At 44.0% G+C, this 22,433-nt stretch overlaps 1 protein-coding gene and 1 long non-coding RNA gene across 2 annotated transcripts in view; one reads left to right on the top strand and one right to left on the bottom strand.

The window, feature by feature from the left end:
• The window catches only part of si:ch211-282j22.3 (ER degradation-enhancing alpha-mannosidase-like protein 3), a 49,720-nt gene that overhangs the window by 6,124 nt on the left and 21,163 nt on the right, over positions 1-22,433 (bottom strand). The window contains exons 12-20 of the mRNA XM_062057457.1: positions 22,206-22,289; positions 20,487-20,570; positions 20,300-20,424; positions 18,948-19,113; positions 16,187-16,344; positions 16,009-16,120; positions 5,073-5,255; positions 1,064-1,229; positions 808-1,005 (exon numbers count right to left, since the gene is read on the bottom strand). Coding sequence (XP_061913441.1) covers positions 808-1,005; positions 1,064-1,229; positions 5,073-5,255; positions 16,009-16,120; positions 16,187-16,344; positions 18,948-19,113; positions 20,300-20,424; positions 20,487-20,570; positions 22,206-22,289 — 1,276 coding nt within the window. The remainder of the gene's footprint in view (positions 1-807; positions 1,006-1,063; positions 1,230-5,072; positions 5,256-16,008; positions 16,121-16,186; positions 16,345-18,947; positions 19,114-20,299; positions 20,425-20,486; positions 20,571-22,205; positions 22,290-22,433) is intronic.
• LOC133656379 (uncharacterized) lies at positions 846-17,858 on the top strand. Its single transcript, XR_009827134.1, has 3 exons — positions 846-3,956; positions 5,094-5,237; positions 16,033-17,858. It is a non-coding gene; the product is annotated as an uncharacterized LOC133656379 (long non-coding RNA).

Genomic DNA, 22,433 nt, shown 5'->3' with positions numbered 1-22,433 from the left:
TTGACTTTTTATCAAGAATAAAGTGGTCATTTTATGGGAAAACTGTTCATTTGACATTAATACAAGGAAAAAAAGATTTTACAATAACAAACTTGAAAATGATTGTAGTTTTTGTTAAATTAAGTCGCAATTTGTCAATAATAAAGTAGCAAAATTACAATAATTTAATTTAGAAAAATAATATTTTATAGTCTACATGGATAAAATCGTGATAATTGAGAATAGAGTAATATTTAAGTGGACTTTATCAAGAATAAAGTGTTCATTTTATGGGAAAAGTGTTAATTTGACATTAATACGACAGAAAAAGATTTTAAAATAAAAATAAACGTGTAGTATTTTAAAAAATCTTAAATTTTTGTTAAATTAAGTCGTAATTTGTCAATAATAAAATAGCAATATTAAAATAATTTAATTTAGGAAAATAATATTTTAAAGTTGAATATTTTAAAATCATGACAATTGAGAATAAAGTCATATTTAAGTTGACTTTTTATCAAGAATAAAATGGTCATTTTATGAGAAAAGTGTTCATTTGACATTAATACGAGGAAAAAAAGATTTTACAATAACAAAGTTGTAGTATTTGAAGAAAAATATTGTAGTTTTTGTCAAATTAGTACTTATTAGTCAATAATAAAGTGTCAATATTTAGTTGAGATCATTTGACAAGCAAGTAGAGATGAAAAGAAAAGGAGTACGTGTGCGGCAACAACGTGGAGAATGGAAAGTTCCGTGAGGTGTAAATAAATATTTGTCTAAGAGACAAACCGGCCGGTCTTGTTTAGTTGTGAAGCCGAGCCTCACCTGCTGCCAGCTGCTTGTCTCTGGGCGCCAGCAGCACGTCCACCTTCTCATGCTCCTCCAAGGCGGCGGTGAGCACGGCGCCCTGGCGGCCGAACAGGAACACCAGAGGCAGGGTGACGCCCGCGTCCGAGTCCGAGTCCGAGTCGCCCACCATCTGGAAGAGCGGCGTTTCCTGGCTGCTGCTCCCTGCTCGCTGGTCTGCAGGGGAAGAAGCGCTGACTAAGATGTTCTTCCCAACACTCTTCACCGTCCTCACCGATGAAGACGACTCCCGTGGCGCCGGCCTCCTGGAGCCGGCGAGCTTTGGCGGCGAAGGTGCAGTCGCCGCGCAGCGCCAGGGCGATGTGGCCTCGGAGCTCAGCTGGGTTCTGGATCGGAGCGCAGGCCGTGTAGGGACGCGCCTTGGCCAGGCTGCCCTTCACCTGGAACATCAGGAGACACACTTGCTCATTGGCCGGCACTTTCTGCAATCAGCAGCATGCGCTTCGATAACAACACGGCAGATGAATGGAACACAATAAAATAGCAAGTGGACTTCACATGGAGGCGAAGGGTTGATCTACCATGCAAAACCAAAAAAAAAAAAAAAAGTTAGCATTGTAACTTTAGCATGCGTGCAGTTAGCATATATCAAGTACCAAGTTATATGACGCTAGGGCAAAGGGTGGCAAAATTACCCACAAAAGTTAGCATGCTACAGCATGTATTACGTACCAAGTTTTAACGACTGAGGTGTACGGCAGCAAAATTTACTTAAAAAGTGTAAAATTGGCTAAAAAAAAAGTTAGCATCATAACGTTAGCATGCTACCATTTTGACTTTGGCATGCTAACAGTTAGCATATGTCAAGTACCAAGTTATATGACTCTGGGGCAAAGGGTGGCAAAATTACCCAAAAAAGTTAGCATGTATCACGTAGCAAGTTATATGACTGAGGTGTACCGCTGTAAAATTAGCAAACAAAAGAGTCAAAATTTGCTTTCGGAGTTAGCATTCTAACTTTAGCATGCGTGCAGTTAGCATATATCAAGTACCAAGTTATATGACTCTGGGGTAAAGGGTTGCAAAATTACCCAAAAAAGTTAGCATGTATTACGTACCAAGTTTTAACGACTGAGGTGTACGGCAGCAAAACTAACTTAAAAAGTGTAAATTTGGCCAAAAAAAAGTTAGCGTGATAATGTTAGCATGCTACCATTTCAACTTTGGCATGCTAACAGTTAGCATATGTCAAGTAGCAAGTTATATGACTCTGGGGTAAAGGGTTGCAAAATTACCCAAAAAAGTTAGCATGTATCACGTAGCAAGTTATATGACAGAGGTATACAGCTGTAAAATTAGCAAACAAAAGTGTCAAATTTGCTTAAAAAGTTAGCATTCTAACTTTAGCATGCGTGCAGTTAGCATATATCAAGTACCAAGTTATATGACTCTAGGGCAAAGGGTGGCAAAATTACCCAAAAAAGTTAGCATGCTACATCATGTATTACGTACCAAGTTTTAACGACTGAGGTGACGGCAGCAAAATTAACTTAAAAAGTGTAAAATTGGCACAAAAAAAAAGTTAGCATGATAATGTTAGCATGCTACCATTTTAACTTTGGCATGCTAACAGTTAGCATATGTCAAGAACCAAGTTATATGACTCCGGGGTAAAGGGTTGCAAAATTAGCATAACAAAGTTAGCATGCAAACAGTATGTATTACGTACCAAGTTTTAATGGCAACGAAATTAGCTTAAAAAGTGTAAATGTAGCTAAAACATGAAACATGCGAATTTTGGCATGCTACCATTCTAACAGGTAGCATATGTCAAGCACCAAGTTATAAGACCCAGGGATAAAAGGTAGCAAAATTAGCTAAAAAAAAAAGTTAGCATGTATCACGTGCCAAGTTTTAATGACTATGAGGGTCACGGTAGCGAAACTATCTTAAAAGGTGTAAAAAGTTAGCATGCTACCATCTTAATGTTAGCATATGTCAAGTACCAAGTGAGGTAAATGTTTGCAAAATTAGCAATGAAAAAAAGTTAGCATGCTGACAGTTAACATGTATTATGTAACAAGTTTTAATGACTCTGAGGTGTGCGACGGCAAAATTAGCCTCAAAAAGTTAGCATATGTCAAGTGTCAAGTTATATGACTATGGGTAAATGGTTTCAAAACGACCCCCCAAGAAGTTAGCATGCTAACAGGAGCATGGCAGCGAAATTAGCCTAAAAAGTGTCAAATGAGCTTAGAAAGTTAGCATGCTACCATTCTAATGTTAACATGCTAACAGTTAGCTAAAAGTTAGCATGCATCACGTACCAGGTTTTATAGACTCTGAGGTGTATGGCGGCAAAATTTGCTTAAAAAGTGTAAAATTCGCTTTAAAAGCTATCATGCTAATGTTAGCATGTTACCCAGTGGCGTGCCGTCACTAGAGGCAGGGGAGGCACGGCCTCACCTGCCATCATGGAAAGAAAAAAAAAGTAAAAAGAAAAAAAATTATTAAATTGTTATATGTATCCAGTGATTATACTAAAGTTATTTTCCATTTAACTTCACCAGTTTTAGATTATTTTTATTTTTATTTTCACATTTGCCGTTCAAAAACTGAGAAGAGACGGTGCAGCAGCCAGTTGAGGCACGTCACTATTTGTGCCTCAACATGGATTGTGCGCAATGACTCGGCTAACTGCTGGCCTGCTGTGCAGTGAGACTGTATTGCTATATGAATTATATTATAAATTTCCATAGTTTAGTTAGCTGAGGTGTATAATGTACAGTGTATTTTGTCAACAACTGTAGGTGTGTAACGTATTTCTTGTGCTGAGCGATCATAAAACTGGAGGCTCGTCTCATAACCCCGCCTCCTGGTGCCAAGCACCTCCGCCGCAGAATGCACCTCCGACGGGAGCGCCGCGGCCACACCAACCAAAGCCCACACCCAAACCCTCCACGTGCAAGACTGAATCCACCCAAAAAAAGTCACTTAACAAGAAGCCAAAAAGTGTAAAAACAACAATGCTCGCGCGGCGCGCCGGAGGAGCCGTGAACAGGGACACAACATTAGGTACACCTGCAGACTGCAGCGCGGATTTCATATTTCATTCATTCACAACTCTTCCAACATGAACACCACTGCTCCCGCACTTATAAGTAAAGGTAAGACCATAATAACGTTTTTTTTATTAAATGTGCTTTTTTGTGTGCATGCTACAGTTTGTAAGTGTAGAGTTAAGTTAAAGTAGCAATGATTGTCACACACACACTAGGTGTGGTGAAATGTGTCCTCTGCATTTGACCCATCCCTTGTTCACCCCCTGGGAGGTGAGGGGAGCAGTGGGCAGCAGCGGCGCCGCGCCCGGGAATATTTTTTGGTGATTTAACCCCCAATTCCAACCCTTGATGCTGAGTGCCAAGCAGGGAAGAATGCTGGTATGAGCTTTTAAACACAACCCGTTAACTGCTGCCAATCACACGGTGAATAAGATACTATTTAGGGTTCATATGTTTGTAAATCTGACTGTGATGAAGTCAGTGCCTCACCAGACATGAACCTCACTGCACGCCACTGATGTTACCATACCAAATTTAGCATGCTAACAGTGAGCATATGTCAAGTACCAAGTTATATGACTGTGGGGTAAACAATTGTGAAATTTAGTACCAAAAAAAAGTTAGCATGCCCAAAAAGTTAGCACGTATTATTTACCAAGTTTTAATGACTATGAGGAACACGGCAGCTAAATTAGCTTCAAAAGTGTAAAAGTAGCTTGAAAAGTTAGCATGTTACCATACTAACCTTAACATGCTAACAGTTAGCATATGTCAAGTACTAAGTTATATTAGCAAAAGAAAAAGTTAGCATGCTAACAGTTAGCATGTATTATGTACCAAGTTTGAATGCCTCTGAGGTGTACGGCAGTGACAATAGTTTAAAGAGGGTCAAATCAGCTTCATAAGTTTGCATGCTACAATTGTTATGTTAAAATGCTAACCGTAAGCATATATCAAGTACCAAGTTTTATGACTCTGGGGAAAATGGTAGCAAAAGGAGTCAAAGTAAAAGGTAAACAGAATAATAAGTATGTGCTCCTCCACATGGACAGGAGTCAAATGAGGTATTTCGGGCACGTCTGACCACGGGGAAGACCCAGAACTATGTCTCCCGGCTGGCCTGGGAATGGGGCGAGGTTAAGTCTGGGCTTCTCTGCTTAGGTTGCTGCCACCGCGACCCGTGAGAAGATGGAAGGAAGTAAGTGTTGAAACTGGACTTACACCGTGCTCCCTTGTGGTCAGGTCCAGCCCAAAGTTGGCGGGTGCAGCGGTGAGCACGGTCCTGCCCAGGAAAGGAGCCGATATCAGCTGCACGGCGTGAGGCAGCACCTCCCCCTCCTCCTCCTGCGGCGCCGTGGTGCTGACCTTGGCCACCAGCTGGACCCGGTACACTCCCTTCAGCGCCTGTGTTCCATAAAGTCCAGGTGTGAGCACACCATCACGACTAGGACACACTTAGTGATCCGACTAAAGTCCAGGTGTCAGTGTCAGTACGACTAGGACACACTTAGTGATCCGACTAAAGTCCAGGTGTCAGTGTCAGTACGACTAGGACACACTTAGTGATCCGATTAAAGTCCAGGTGTCAGCACACCATCACGACTAGGACACACTTAGTGATCCGACTAAAGTCCAGGTGTCAGTGTCAGTACGACTAGGACACACTTAGTGATCCGATTAAAGTCCAGGTGTCAATGTCAGTACGACTAGGACACACTTAGTGATCCGACTAAAGTCCAGGTGTTAGTGTCAGTACGACTAGGACACACTTAGTGATCCAACTAAAGTCCAGGTGTCAATGTCAGTACGACTAGGACACACTTAGTGATCCGATTAAAGTCCAGGTGTTAGTGTCAGTACGACTAGGACACACTTAGTGATCAAATTAAAGTCCAGGAGTTAGTGTCAGTACTACTAGGACACACTTAGTGATCCGACTAAAGTCCAGGTGTCAATGTCAGTACGACTAGGACACACTTAGTTAACCGACTAAAGTCCAGGTGTTAGTGTCAGTACGACTAGGACACACTTAGTGATCCGACTAAAGTCCAGGTGTCAGTGTCAGTACGACTAGTACACACTTAGTGATCCGACTAAAGTCCAGGTGTTAGTGTCAGTACGACTAGGACACACTTAGTGATCCGATTAAAGTCCAGATGTTAGTGTCAGTACGACTAGGACACACTTAGTGATCCGATTAAAGTCCAGGTGTTAGTGTCAGTACGACTAGGACACACTTAGTGATCCGATTAAAGTCCAGGTGTCAGTGTCAGTACGACTAGGACACACTTAGTGATCCGACTAAAGTCCAGGTGTCAATGTCAGGACAACTAGGACACACTTAGTGATCCGACTAAAGTCCAGGTGTTAGTGTCAGTACGACTAGGACACACTAAGTGATCCGACTAAAGTCCAGGTGTCAATGTCAGTACGACTAGGACACACTTAGTGATCCAACTAAAGTCCAGGTGTCAGTGTCAGTACGACTAGGACACACTTAGTGATCCGATTAAAGTCCAGGTGTCAGTGTCAGTACGACTAGGACACACTTAGTGATCCGACTAAAGTCCAGGTGTCAATGTCAGTACGACTAGGACACACTTAGTGATCCGATTAAAGTCCAGGTGTCAATGTCAGTACGACTAGGACACACTTAGTGATCCGACTAAAGTCCAGGTGTCAGTGTCAGTACGACTAGGACACACTTAGTGATCCGACTAAAGTCCAGGTGTCAGTGTCAGTACGACTAGGACACACTTAGTGATCCGATTAAAGTCCAGGTGTCAGTGTCAGTACGACTAGGACACACTTAGTGATCCGACTAAAGTCCAGGTGTTAGTGTCAGTACGACTAGGACACACTTAGTGATCCGATTAAAGTCCAGGTGTCAGTGTCAGTACGACTAGGACACACTTAGTGATCCGACTAAAGTCCAGGTGTTAGTGTCAGTACGACTAGGACACACTTAGTGATCCGATTAAAGTCCAGGTGTCAGTGTCAGTACGACTAGGACACACTTAGTGATCCGACTAAAGTCCAGGTGTCAGTGTCAGTACGACTAGGACACACTTAGTGATCCGACTAAAGTCCAGGTGTTAGTGTCAGTACGACTAGGACACACTTAGTGATCCGATTAAAGTCCAGGTGTCAGTGTCAGTACGACTAGGACACACTTAGTGATCCGACTAAAGTCCAGGTGTTAGTGTCAGTACGACTAGGACACACTTAGTGATCTGACTAAAGTCCAGGTGTCAATGTCAGTACGACTAGGACACACTTAGTGATCCAACTAAAGTCGAGGTGTCAGTACACCATCACGACTAGGACACACTTAGTGATCCAACTAAAGTCGAGGTGTCAGTGTCAGTAGGACTAGGACACACTTAGTGATCCGACTAAAGTCCAGGTGTCAGTGTCAGTACGACTAGGACACACTTAGTGATCCAACCAAAGTCGAAGTGTCAGTACACCATCACAACTAGGACACACTTAGTGATCCGACTAAAGTCCAGGTGTCAGTGTCAGTACGACTAGTACACACTTAGTGATCCGACTAAAGTCCAGGTGTCAGTGTCAGTACGACTAGGACACACTTAGTGATCCAACTAAAGTCGAGGTGTCAGTACACCATCACAACTAGGACACACTTAGTGATCCGACTAAAGTCCAGGTGTCAGTGTCAGTACGACTAGTACACACTTAGTGATCCGACTAAAGTCCAGGTGTCAGTGTCAGTACGACTAGGACACACTTAGTGATCCGACTAAAGTCCAGGTGTTAGTGTCAGTACGACTAGGACACACTTAGTGATCCGACTAAAGTCCAGGTGTCAATGTCAGTACGACTAGGACACACTTAGTGATCCGACTAAAGTCCAGGTGTTAGTGTCAGTACGACTAGGACACACTTAGTGATCCGATTAAAGTCCAGGTGTCAGTGTCAGTACGACTAGGACACACTTAGTGATCCAACTAAAGTCGAGGTGTCAGTGTCAGTACGACTAGGACACACTTAGTGATCCGACTAAAGTCCAGGTGTCAATGTCAGTACGACTAGGACACACTTAGTGATCCGACTAAAGTCCAGGTGTTAGTGTCAGTACGACTAGGACACACTTAGTGATCCGACTAAAGTCCAGGTGTCAATGTCAGTACGACTAGGACACACTTAGTGATCCGACTAAAGTCCAGGTGTTAGTGTCAGTACGACTAGGACACACTTAGTGATCCGACTAAAGTCCAGGTGTCAATGTCAGTACGACTAGGACACACTTAGTGATCCGACTAAAGTCCAGGTGTCAATGTCAGTACGACTAGGACACACTTAGTGATCCGACTAAAGTCCAGGTGTCAGTGTCAGTACGACTAGGACACACTTAGTGATCCGACTAAAGTCCAGGTGTCAGTGTCAGTACGACTAGGACACACTTAGTGATCCGATTAAAGTCCAGGTGTCAGTGTCAGTACGACTAGGACACACTTAGTGATCCGACTAAAGTCCAGGTGTTAGTGTCAGTACGACTAGGACACACTTAGTGATCCGACTAAAGTCCAGGTGTTAGTGTCAGTACGACTAGGACACACTTAGTGATCCGATTAAAGTCCAGGTGTCAGTGTCAGTACGACTAGGACACACTTAGTGATCCGACTAAAGTCCAGGTGTTAGTGTCAGTACGACTAGGACACACTTAGTGATCCGATTAAAGTCCAGGTGTCAGTGTCAGTACGACTAGGACACACTTAGTGATCTGACTAAAGTCCAGGTGTCAGTGTCAGTACGACTAGGACACACTTAGTGATCCGACTAAAGTCCAGGTGTTAGTGTCAGTACGACTAGGACACACTTAGTGATCCGATTAAAGTCCAGGTGTCAGTGTCAGTACGACTAGGACACACTTAGTGATCCGACTAAAGTCCAGGTGTTAGTGTCAGTACGACTAGGACACACTTAGTGATCTGACTAAAGTCCAGGTGTCAATGTCAGTACGACTAGGACACACTTAGTGATCCGACTAAAGTCCATGGGTCAGTGTCAGTACGACTAGGACACACTTAGTGATCCAACTAAAGTCGAGGTGTCAGTACACCATCACGACTAGGACACACTTAGTGATCCAACTAAAGTCGAGGTGTCAGTGTCAGTACGACTAGGACACACTTAGTGATCCGACTAAAGTCCAGGTGTCAGTGTCAGTACGACTAGGACACACTTAGTGATCCAACCAAAGTCGAAGTGTCAGTACACCATCACAACTAGGACACACTTAGTGATCCGACTAAAGTCCAGGTGTCAGTGTCAGTACGACTAGTACACACTTAGTGATCCGACTAAAGTCCAGGTGTCAGTGTCAGTACGACTAGGACACACTTAGTGATCCAACTAAAGTCGAGGTGTCAGTACACCATCACAACTAGGACACACTTAGTGATCCGACTAAAGTCCAGGTGTCAGTGTCAGTACGACTAGTACACACTTAGTGATCCGACTAAAGTCCAGGTGTCAGTGTCAGTACGACTAGGACACACTTAGTGATCCGACTAAAGTCCAGGTGTTAGTGTCAGTACGACTAGGACACACTTAGTGATCCGACTAAAGTCCAGGTGTCAATGTCAGTACGACTAGGACACACTTAGTGATCCGACTAAAGTCCAGGTGTTAGTGTCAGTACGACTAGGACACACTTAGTGATCCGACTAAAGTCCAGGTGTCAATGTCAGTACGACTAGGACACACTTAGTGATCAGACTAAAGTCCATGGGTCAGTGTCAGTACGACTAGGACACACTTAGTGATCCAACTAAAGTCGAGGTGTCAGTACACCATCACGACTAGGACACACTTAGTGATCCAACTAAAGTCGAGGTGTCAGTGTCAGTACGACTAGGACACACTTAGTGATCCAACTAAAGTCGAGGTGTCAGTACACCATCACGACTAGGACACACTTAGTGATCCCACTAAAGTCCAGGTGTCAGTGTCAGTACGACTAGGACACACTTAGTGATCCGACTAAAGTCCAGGTGTCAGTGTCAGTACGACTAGGACACACTTAGTGATCCAACTAAAGTCGAGGTGTCAGTACACCATCACGACTAGGACACACTTAGTGATCCAACTAAAGTCGAGGTGTCAGTACACCATCACGACTAGGACACACTTAGTGATCCAACTAAAGTCCAGGTGTCAGTGTCAGTACGACTAGGACACACTTAGTGATCCAACTAAAGTCCAGGTGTCAGTGTCAGTACGACTAGGACACACTTAGTGATCCAACTAAAGTCGAGGTGACAGTACACCATCACGACTAGGACACACTTAGTGATCCAACTAAAGTCGAAGTGTCAGTACACCATCACGACTAGGACACACTTAGTGATCCGACTAAAGTCCATGGGTCAGTGTCAGAACGACTAGGACACACTTAGTGATCCAACTAAAGTCGAGGTGTCAGTACACCATCACGACTAGGACACACTTAGTGATCCGACTAAAGTCCAGGTGTCAGTGTCAGTACGACTAGGACACACTTAGTGATCCAACTAAAGTCGAGGTGTCAGTACACCATCACGACTAGGACACACTTAGTGATCCAACTAAAGTCGAGGTGTCAGTACACCATCACGACTAGGACACACTTAGTGATCCGACTAAAGTCGAGGTGTCAGTGTCAGTACGACTAGGACACACTTAGTGATCCGACTAAAGTCCAGGTGTCAATGTCAGTACGACTAGGACACACTTAGTGATCCAACTAAAGTCCAGGTGTCAGTGTCAGTACGACTAGGACACACTTAGTGATCCGATTAAAGTCCAGGTGTCAGTGTCAGTACGACTAGGACACACTTAGTGATCCGACTAAAGTCCAGGTGTCAATGTCAGTACGACTAGGACACACTTAGTGATCCGATTAAAGTCCAGGTGTCAATGTCAGTACGACTAGGACACACTTAGTGATCCGACTAAAGTCCAGGTGTCAATGTCAGTACGACTAGGACACACTTAGTGATCCGACTAAAGTCCAGGTGTCAGTGTCAGTACGACTAGGACACACTTAGTGATCCGACTAAAGTCCAGGTGTCAGTGTCAGTACGACTAGGACACACTTAGTGATCCGATTAAAGTCCAGGTGTCAGTGTCAGTACGACTAGGACACACTTAGTGATCCGACTAAAGTCCAGGTGTTAGTGTCAGTACGACTAGGACACACTTAGTGATCCGACTAAAGTCCAGGTGTTAGTGTCAGTACGACTAGGACACACTTAGTGATCCGATTAAAGTCCAGGTGTCAGTGTCAGTACGACTAGGACACACTTAGTGATCCGACTAAAGTCCAGGTGTTAGTGTCAGTACGACTAGGACACACTTAGTGATCCGATTAAAGTCCAGGTGTCAGTGTCAGTACGACTAGGACACACTTAGTGATCCGACTAAAGTCCAGGTGTCAGTGTCAGTACGACTAGGACACACTTAGTGATCCGACTAAAGTCCAGGTGTTAGTGTCAGTACGACTAGGACACACTTAGTGATCCGATTAAAGTCCAGGTGTCAGTGTCAGTACGACTAGGACACACTTAGTGATCCGACTAAAGTCCAGGTGTTAGTGTCAGTACGACTAGGACACACTTAGTGATCTGACTAAAGTCCAGGTGTCAATGTCAGTACGACTAGGACACACTTAGTGATCCAACTAAAGTCGAGGTGTCAGTACACCATCACGACTAGGACACACTTAGTGATCCAACTAAAGTCGAGGTGTCAGTGTCAGTAGGACTAGGACACACTTAGTGATCCGACTAAAGTCCAGGTGTCAGTGTCAGTACGACTAGGACACACTTAGTGATCCAACCAAAGTCGAAGTGTCAGTACACCATCACAACTAGGACACACTTAGTGATCCGACTAAAGTCCAGGTGTCAGTGTCAGTACGACTAGTACACACTTAGTGATCCGACTAAAGTCCAGGTGTCAGTGTCAGTACGACTAGGACACACTTAGTGATCCAACTAAAGTCGAGGTGTCAGTACACCATCACAACTAGGACACACTTAGTGATCCGACTAAAGTCCAGGTGTCAGTGTCAGTACGACTAGTACACACTTAGTGATCCGACTAAAGTCCAGGTGTCAGTGTCAGTACGACTAGGACACACTTAGTGATCCGACTAAAGTCCAGGTGTTAGTGTCAGTACGACTAGGACACACTTAGTGATCCGACTAAAGTCCAGGTGTCAATGTCAGTACGACTAGGACACACTTAGTGATCCGACTAAAGTCCAGGTGTTAGTGTCAGTACGACTAGGACACACTTAGTGATCCGATTAAAGTCCAGGTGTCAGTGTCAGTACGACTAGGACACACTTAGTGATCCAACTAAAGTCGAGGTGTCAGTGTCAGTACGACTAGGACACACTTAGTGATCCGACTAAAGTCCAGGTGTCAATGTCAGTACGACTAGGACACACTTAGTGATCCGACTAAAGTCCAGGTGTTAGTGTCAGTACGACTAGGACACACTTAGTGATCCGACTAAAGTCCAGGTGTCAATGTCAGTACGACTAGGACACACTTAGTGATCCGACTAAAGTCCAGGTGTTAGTGTCAGTACGACTAGGACACACTTAGTGATCCGACTAAAGTCCAGGTGTCAATGTCAGTACGACTAGGACACACTTAGTGATCCGACTAAAGTCCAGGTGTCAATGTCAGTACGACTAGGACACACTTAGTGATCCGACTAAAGTCCAGGTGTCAGTGTCAGTACGACTAGGACACACTTAGTGATCCGACTAAAGTCCAGGTGTCAGTGTCAGTACGACTAGGACACACTTAGTGATCCGATTAAAGTCCAGGTGTCAGTGTCAGTACGACTAGGACACACTTAGTGATCCGACTAAAGTCCAGGTGTTAGTGTCAGTACGACTAGGACACACTTAGTGATCCGACTAAAGTCCAGGTGTTAGTGTCAGTACGACTAGGACACACTTAGTGATCCGATTAAAGTCCAGGTGTCAGTGTCAGTACGACTAGGACACACTTAGTGATCCGACTAAAGTCCAGGTGTTAGTGTCAGTACGACTAGGACACACTTAGTGATCCGATTAAAGTCCAGGTGTCAGTGTCAGTACGACTAGGACACACTTAGTGATCCGACTAAAGTCCAGGTGTCAGTGTCAGTACGACTAGGACACACTTAGTGATCCGACTAAAGTCCAGGTGTTAGTGTCAGTACGACTAGGACACACTTAGTGATCCGATTAAAGTCCAGGTGTCAGTGTCAGTACGACTAGGACACACTTAGTGATCCGACTAAAGTCCAGGTGTTAGTGTCAGTACGACTAGGACACACTTAGTGATCTGACTAAAGTCCAGGTGTCAATGTCAGTACGACTAGGACACACTTAGTGATCCGACTAAAGTCCATGGGTCAGTGTCAGTACGACTAGGACACACTTAGTGATCCAACTAAAGTCGAGGTGTCAGTACACCATCACGACTAGGACACACTTAGTGATCCAACTAAAGTCGAGGTGTCAGTGTCAGTACGACTAGGACACACTTAGTGATCCGACTAAAGTCCAGGTGTCAGTGTCAGTACGACTAGGACACACTTAGTGATCCAACCAAAGTCGAAGTGTCAGTACACCATCACAACTAGGACACACTTAGTGATCCGACTAAAGTCCAGGTGTCAGTGTCAGTACGACTAGTACACACTTAGTGATCCGACTAAAGTCCAGGTGTCAGTGTCAGTACGACTAGGACACACTTAGTGATCCAACTAAAGTCGAGGTGTCAGTACACCATCACAACTAGGACACACTTAGTGATCCGACTAAAGTCCAGGTGTCAGTGTCAGTACGACTAGTACACACTTAGTGATCCGACTAAAGTCCAGGTGTCAGTGTCAGTACGACTAGGACACACTTAGTGATCCGACTAAAGTCCAGGTGTTAGTGTCAGTACGACTAGGACACACTTAGTGATCCGACTAAAGTCCAGGTGTCAATGTCAGTACGACTAGGACACACTTAGTGATCCGACTAAAGTCCAGGTGTTAGTGTCAGTACGACTAGGACACACTTAGTGATCCGACTAAAGTCCAGGTGTCAATGTCAGTACGACTAGGACACACTTAGTGATCAGACTAAAGTCCATGGGTCAGTGTCAGTACGACTAGGACACACTTAGTGATCCAACTAAAGTCGAGGTGTCAGTACACCATCACGACTAGGACACACTTAGTGATCCAACTAAAGTCGAGGTGTCAGTGTCAGTACGACTAGGACACACTTAGTGATCCAACTAAAGTCGAGGTGTCAGTACACCATCACGACTAGGACACACTTAGTGATCCCACTAAAGTCCAGGTGTCAGTGTCAGTACGACTAGGACACACTTAGTGATCCGACTAAAGTCCAGGTGTCAGTGTCAGTACGACTAGGACACACTTAGTGATCCAACTAAAGTCGAGGTGTCAGTACACCATCACGACTAGGACACACTTAGTGATCCAACTAAAGTCGAGGTGTCAGTACACCATCACGACTAGGACACACTTAGTGATCCAACTAAAGTCCAGGTGTCAGTGTCAGTACGACTAGGACACACTTAGTGATCCAACTAAAGTCCAGGTGTCAGTGTCAGTACGACTAGGACACACTTAGTGATCCAACTAAAGTCGAGGTGACAGTACACCATCACGACTAGGACACACTTAGTGATCCAACTAAAGTCGAAGTGTCAGTACACCATCACGACTAGGACACACTTAGTGATCCGACTAAAGTCCATGGGTCAGTGTCAGAACGACTAGGACACACTTAGTGATCCAACTAAAGTCGAGGTGTCAGTACACCATCACGACTAGGACACACTTAGTGATCCGACTAAAGTCCAGGTGTCAGTGTCAGTACGACTAGGACACACTTAGTGATCCAACTAAAGTCGAGGTGTCAGTACACCATCACGACTAGGACACACTTAGTGATCCAACTAAAGTCGAGGTGTCAGTGTCAGTACGACTAGGACACACTTAGTGATCCGACTAAAGTCCAGGTGTCAGTGTCAGTACGACTAGGACACACTTAATGATCCGACTAAAGTCCAGGGGTCAGTGTCAGTACGACTTGGACACACTTAGTGATCCGACTAAAGTCCAGGTGTCAGTGTCAGTACGACTAGGACACACTTAATGATCCGACTAAAGTCCAGGGGTCAGTGTCAGTACGACTAGGACACACTTAGTGATCCAACTAAAGTCGAGGTGTCAGTACACCATCACGACTAGGACACACTTAGTGATCCAACTAAAGTCGAGGTGTCAGTGTCAGTACGACTAGGACACACTTAATGATCCGACTAAAGTCCAGGTGTCAGTGTCAGTACGACTAGGACACACTTAGTGATCCAACTAAAGTCGAGGTGTCAGTACACCATCACGACTAGGACACACTTAGTGATCAAACTAAAGTCGAGGTGTCAGTACACCATCACGACTAGGACACACTTAGTGATCCGACTAAAGTCCAGGTGTCAGTGTCAGTACGACTAGGACACACTTAAAGATCCGACTAAAGTCCATGGGTCAGTGTCAGTACGACTAGGACACACTTAGTGATCCAACTAAAGTCCAGGTGTCAGTGTCAGTACGACTAGGACACACTTAGTGATCCAACTAAAGTCGAGGTGTCAGTACACCATCACGACTAGGACACACTTAGTGATCCAACTAAAGTCGAGGTGTCAGTACACCATCACGACTAGGACACACTTAGTGATCCAACTAAAGTCGAGGTGTCAGTACACCATCACGACTAGGACACACTTAGTGATCCAACTAAAGTCGAGGTGTCAGTGTCAGTACGACTAGGACACACTTAATGATCCGACTAAAGTCCAGGTGTCAGTGTCAGTACGACTAGGACACACTTAGTGATCCAACTAAAGTCGAGGTGTCAGTACACCATCACGACTAGGACACACTTAGTGATCCAACTAAAGTCGAGGTGTCAGTACACCATCACGACTAGGACACACTTAGTGATCCAACTAAAGTCGAGGTGTCAGTACACCATCACGACTAGGACACACTTAGTGATCCGACTAAAGTCGAGGTGTCAGTGTCAGTACGACTAGTACACACTTAGTGATCCGACTACCTTTCGGCCCTCTCCTGTGCTCAGGTCACCCAGCGGCGTGAGAGAGATGCCAATGGTCTTCAAGAACTCCAAAGGCTCCATGCCGCCATCGTGGAGCGGGAAGTCCGCCTCCCTGCGGCGCCAAAGCAGAGGCGTCAGTAAAAGGTAGAGAAGCAGAGGCGGCGCCAGTAGGACACACCTGGCAGGTGAGGGGTGCACAGCTCGTCCCACGCCCGTCAGGTACTTGTAGCTGTCGCGGATGCTCTTGGCGAAGGTCGGGTTGTTGGGGAACAAGGACTCGGTGCTGGGACACGTGTGCGTGAAGGGCTCGTCTTCCTGGGCGCCGCCGGGACTCTCCTGGAACAAAAAGGTTGATGACGCGCTGCATTTCTACTGCCAATGCTGCAGTTAGCGCCTCTCGGGCTGTGGCTGTAGGCGACGTCCTGATTTTGTAACATTGTAAAGAAAAAAAAAATAGAATAACTTTGTGTTTAAAAGAAAAAGGTTGTCGTTTTAAAGAGAATATTTGTGAGTAAGCCACGCCCACAAATAGACGGCCATGGTGTGTGCAAGACTGGACAGGTAATAATATTTAAATGTCACTTTGTTAAAAATGACAGTTTGACCCTGTAACAGATGAATTATATTCCCATTAATTTCTTTGAGTTCTGGTTCTAAAAGCGTCCTAAAAAGTTGTCATTGAAGACACAAAACTTAAACGTACAATATTAAGTTAGTTAAAGTTAAAGTAGCAATCAATGATAGTCACACACACACACACTAGGTGTGGCGAAATTATTCTCTGCATTTGACCCATCACCCTTGACCACCCCCTGGGAGGTGAGGGGAGCAGTGAGCAGCAGCGGTGGCCGCGCCCGGGAATCATTTTTGGTGATTTAACCCCCAATTCCAACCTTTGATGCTGAGTGCCAGGCAGGGAGGTAACGGGTCCCATTTTTATATCACAAAAAAGATAGATCCCCATCCAAATCGCAATTCTACATTAAAACATAATGTTAAAAAATCTATTTGTTTCATAAGAATTCATTTTTAAAACAAAGTTTTTAATGCTATTTCATGCAACCAGAATAATTATCATACCGAATACATTGCGAGAATAGGTTTGAATGGAATCGTGGCCCCAGGGTCCGTGTGCCTTCCTTCCGTTCATTCTATTTCCAATTCTTAAACGCAAATCAAAAAACAAAAATGGGGCCGTTTTTCGATTTTTATTACATATGGCAGATTTTAAAACGAACAAAAAAGGGTGGACTTTCATAAAAGTTAAATAAATTAAATTGAGCCCCAAAAAAGAAATAAAAATAAAAATATGATGATGTTGAACTCTGAGTGTAAACATAACTTGGCCCTAAAGAAATGAACTATTAACTGCAAATAGCAAGAAGAAGTTATTAGGGATAAGAAGTTATGTGATAAACAGGAGGGAAATGTTAGAATAATTATGTATATATTATCACACAACTCTTATGCTTAAGGGCCGTTGCTATAGTTATTATGAATTGTGCTGAAATTGTATTTTTCTTTGTCTGTGCAAAGCTGGCAATCTAAAAGATTGCAAGCCAGTCTCGTATCAGTGTTTGTTTCCAGAATCGGCCTGCTGACTGCCAAGGCCGAACATCGAGTACCGTGATGCAGACAGAGCAGAGACGAGGCGATATCACGACTGTCAGAACATTTGCATTTTTGTATAATCATATATTGTGTCTAACTGGAGCTGTCGAGATTACCCCCTTCAGTGATGTAACCAGGGACCTCCCAAATAAATAGAGGAAGCACGTGGGCTGAACTTTTAGAACGTAGTTTGGATATGTAACTAGAGTACAGCCCAAAAAACGTGTCTCCTCAATTGAGCCCAATTGAACTCTGTCTCTGCATGATTCCTTGCTTCTCGTCTGTTTCATCGATGTCATCAGTGTTTGAACCTGACAATTGCCATAAAATTGGATCTTGTGCCGTTTTCCTTTTATTTTTCCGGACAAACACAAAAAAATCCAATATATGTTCATCCAAAATGCAAAAATGCGTGGTTATCTGTGTAATGACAAATTGAACCGGAAGCAGTATTTTAGCTTTTCCTTTGTGTTTAGCATGTTTTTAGCATAACGCTAACATATTTGTTCAGCGGGAGTCCTATCGTCGTTTTTAAAAAAGTGGCATTAAATAGTTGTTCAACTTTTGCTTCAGAAATTAAAAATGGAAAAAATGGCCCGAAATTAGCTTTTTGATTTGCATTTAAGAATTGCACTGCAAAAACTGAAATCTAAGTAAGGTTAAATATGTCAAATAAGGGTGATATTTGCTTATTTTTTGTCTGATAAGATAATTATTCTCACTAAGCAGATTTGATGTTAGAGTGTTTTACTTGTTTTAAGGGTTTTGGTCCTATATGATCTCTGTAAGATAATACAGCTTATTGCTGAGATTTGATGACCTATATTGAGTAAAACATGCTTGAAACTAGAATATCAACTGATGCAAAGTTGTGTCATTAACACTCACAAGTATAAAACTACTTTTTTAAAGTAATAATTTCTTACTTCAAGCATGAAAAAAAAATTCCTATCATTATGTCAAGATAATGGCACTAGCATTTACTTAATTTAAGAATATTTTTCAACATATTGAGCAAAAAGGTCTCTTTTTTTTTCTACCAAGAAAAGTGCACTTGTTATTAGTGAGAATATACTTATTTTAAGGAATTTTTGGGTTCATTGAGGTTAGCTAATTTTAATTGTTTTGGAAAGTCTTGACAAGCCAAATTTTCTTGTTCCATTGGCAGATACTTTTGCTTAGTTCAAATAAAATACCCCTAATTTTTATTTATTTTTTTCTTGTTTTTGAACACTGACTTTTTGCAGCGTGGAAATAGAATGAGCGGAAGATACACGGACCCTCCAGGAATGGGACGGTCCACAGCCCCAGTGATGAGACATACTGACCGTTGTGTTGCCGTGACAAGATGGCTGCGTGGTGGAGAGCGACACGGGCAGCAGGTGGGCTTCCGTGGTGAAGATGTAGTCGTCAATGTCGATGGGCAGCTGCGTCTTCTCCGTGAACAGCAGGTACAAGTATTTGAACATCTCTGCCAGAAAGAAGGAGTCCATCCTGCGCATCAGAGAAACACAAGTCTTCACATACAGAGTAGCACCTACTCAGTGGCCTTGTGGTTAAAGTGTCCGCCCTGAGATGGGTAGGTCGTGAGTTCAAACCCCGGCCGAGTCATACCAAAGACTATAAAAATGGGAGCCATTACCTCCCTGCTTGGCACTCAGCATCAAGGGTTGGAATTGGGGGTTAAATCGCCAAAAATTATTCCCGAGCGTGGCCACCGCTGCTGCTCACTGCTCCCCTCACCTCCCAGGGGGTGATCAAGGGTGATGGGTCAAATGCAGAGAATAATTTCGCCACACCTAGTGTGTGTGTGACAATCATTGGTACTTTAACCTTAGCAATGGACCGGAAATTCCAAACTATAAGCCGCTACTTTTTGCCTTCACTTTGAACCCTGCGGCCTTTAAAACAGCGCGGCTAATTTATGGATTTTTTTTCGCTGACGGCCATAAAGCAAATAGCTTTCATTAAATACATGCAAAGACGCTTAAAAAGGTGTGTTATTGTTTGTTTTATGGCACCATTTTTGGGCGAGTTCGCCCACTGCGGGTGCTGCTGGGTGAATGCGGATTCCGTTTAGCTGATTGGAGAGCTAGCTTGCGCAGCTGGTGGGTCCATGACCATGACTTCTGTTTTGTTTGATCAGCCGTTTTACTGCCATATTACAGACACGGTTTGGAAACAATTAATGGTAAATGGGTTATACTTGTATAGCGCTTTTCTACCTTCAAGGTACTCAAAGCGCTTTGACACTATTTCCACATTCACCCATTCACACACTGATGGCGGGAGCAGCCATGCAAGGCCCTCACCACGACCCATCAGGAGCAAGGGTGAAGTGTCTTGCTTAAGGACACAACGGACGTGACGAGGTTGGTAGAAGGTGGGGATTGAACCAGGAACCCCCAGGTTGCTGACACGGCCACTCTCCCAACCGCGCCACGCCGTCCCCATTAAGGTATGTAAATAAACATTCACAAAATATTTTTGTGTAAATAACTCATTTCACAACGTATATACAGTCCGGTGCGACTAATAGATGGGAAAATACTTTTTTCTTCTAAAATGTAGTGGGTGCGGCTTATATACCGGTGCGCTCTATAGTCCGGAAACTACGGACTATAGATGGACGACTTCAGCGAGCAGTCCTTGTTTGTTAAAAAGGGGGTGCAGACGCTACCTGTCTTCGTGCGTCCCAGTGCGAACGTCTTGCACGGCGGCAAAGCCACAAGGCACTCTGGCGTAAGCGTTGAGTTTCTCGGCGATGGACTGTCCCACCCTGAGGTAGTAGGGGTCGCCAGTGGCCTGCGGGAGGACAACCTTGGTCTTAGAGGGCGTACAGCCGCTTGCTTTCTTGGACCAGTCACCTTGTAGAGGTAGTAGGTGCTTTCTGCAAACTCTGGCCTCAGGAGGTGTTGGCCCCAGTGAACGCGGAACTCGGTGGTGAAAGCCTGGCAGGAAAAAATTACAAACCCCGTTTCCATATGAGTTGGGAAATTGTGTTAGATGTAAATATAAACGGAATACAATGATGTGCAAATCCTTTTCAACCCATTTTCAATTGAATGCACTACAAAGACAACATATTTGATGTTCAAACTCAAACTCATTTTTGCAAATAATAATTAACTTAGAATTTCATGGCTGCGACACGTGCCAAAGTAGTTGGGAAAGGGCATGTTCACCACTGTGTTACATGGCCTTTCCTTTTAACAACACTCAGTAAAGGTTTGGGAACTGAGGAGACACATTTTTGAAGCTTCTCAGGTGGAATTCTTTCCCATTCTTGCTTGATGTACAGCTTAAGTTGTTCAACAGTCCGGGGGTCTCCGTTGTGCTATTTTAGGCTTCATAATGCACCACACATTTTCAATGGAAGACAGGTCTGGACTACAGACAGGCCAGTCTAGTACCCGCACTCTTTTACTATGAAGCCACGTTGATGTAACACGTGGCTTGGCGTTGTCTTGCTGAAATAAGCAGGGGCGTCCATGGTAACGTTGCTTGGATGGCAACATATGTTGCTCCAAAACCTGTATGTACCTTTCAGCATTAATGGCGCCTTCACAGACGTGTAAGTTACCCATGTCTTGGGCACTAATACACCCCCATACCATCACACATGCTGGCTTTTCAACTTTGCGCCTATAACAATCCGGATGGCTCTTTTCCTCTTTGGTCCGGAGGACAGGACGTCCACAGTTTCCAAAAACAATTTGAAATGTGGACTCGTCAGACCACAGAACACTTTTCCACTTTGTATCAGTCCATCTTAGATGAGCTCAGGCCCAGCGAAGCCGACGGCGTTTCTGGGTGTTGTTGATAAACGGTTTTCGCCTTGCATAAGCGAGTTTTAACTTGCACTTACAGATGTAGCGACCAACTGTAGTTACTGACAGTGGGTTTCTGAAGTGTTCCTGAGCCCATGTGGTGATATCCTTTACACACTGATGTCGCTTGTTGATGCAGTACAGCCTGAGGGATCGAAGGTCACGGGCTTAGCTGCTTACGTGCAGTGATTTCTCCAGATTCTCTGAACCCTTTGATGATATTACGGAGCGTAGATGGTGAAATCCCTAAATTCCTTGCAATAGCTGGTTGAGAAAGGTTTTTCTTAAACTGTTCAACAATTTTCTCACGCATTTGTTGACAAAGTGGTGACCCTCGCCCCATCCTTGTTTGTGAATGACTGAGCATTTCATGGAATCTACTTTTATACCCAAACATGGCACCCACCTGTTCCCAATTTGCCTGTTCACCTGTGGGATGTTCCAAATAAGTGTTTGAAGAGCATTCCTCAACTTTATCAGTATTTATTGCCACCTTTCCCAACTTCTTTGTCACGTGTTGCTGGCATCAAATTCTAAAGTTAATGATTATTTGCACAAAAAAAAAGTTTATCAGTTTGAACATCAAATATGTTGTCTTTGTAGCATATTCAACTGAATATGGGTTGAAAAGGATTTGCAAATCATTGTATTCCGTTTATATTTACATCTAACACAATTTCCCAACTCATATGGAAACGGGGTTTGTACATTTCGAATCCCTTCACACTGATCTCACTGATGTGCTTTTTCTTGTACCTCTGGGAGAAACTTGTGCTGCTTGGTGACTTGATAGAGCATCTCGTGGGTCTCTATGGCTGGTTTCAGGTCTCCTCTCAAGACCTTTGAGGTACAGTAGGAACATTCTGATTGCATACAGTAAGGACCATCCCACATTGCTGCCTTTGTGTCCCCAGGGAATAACAACAATACTAACATGCTAACAGTTAGCACTAGTGAAATACCAACATATGACACTGTGACTGA

Source organism: Entelurus aequoreus, linkage group LG08 (assembly GCF_033978785.1).
Source record: "Entelurus aequoreus isolate RoL-2023_Sb linkage group LG08, RoL_Eaeq_v1.1, whole genome shotgun sequence".
NCBI lineage: Eukaryota > Metazoa > Chordata > Actinopteri > Syngnathiformes > Syngnathidae > Entelurus > Entelurus aequoreus.
Note: the sequence above shows the minus strand (reverse complement) of the source record. Positions and strands in the feature narration are given on the sequence as shown.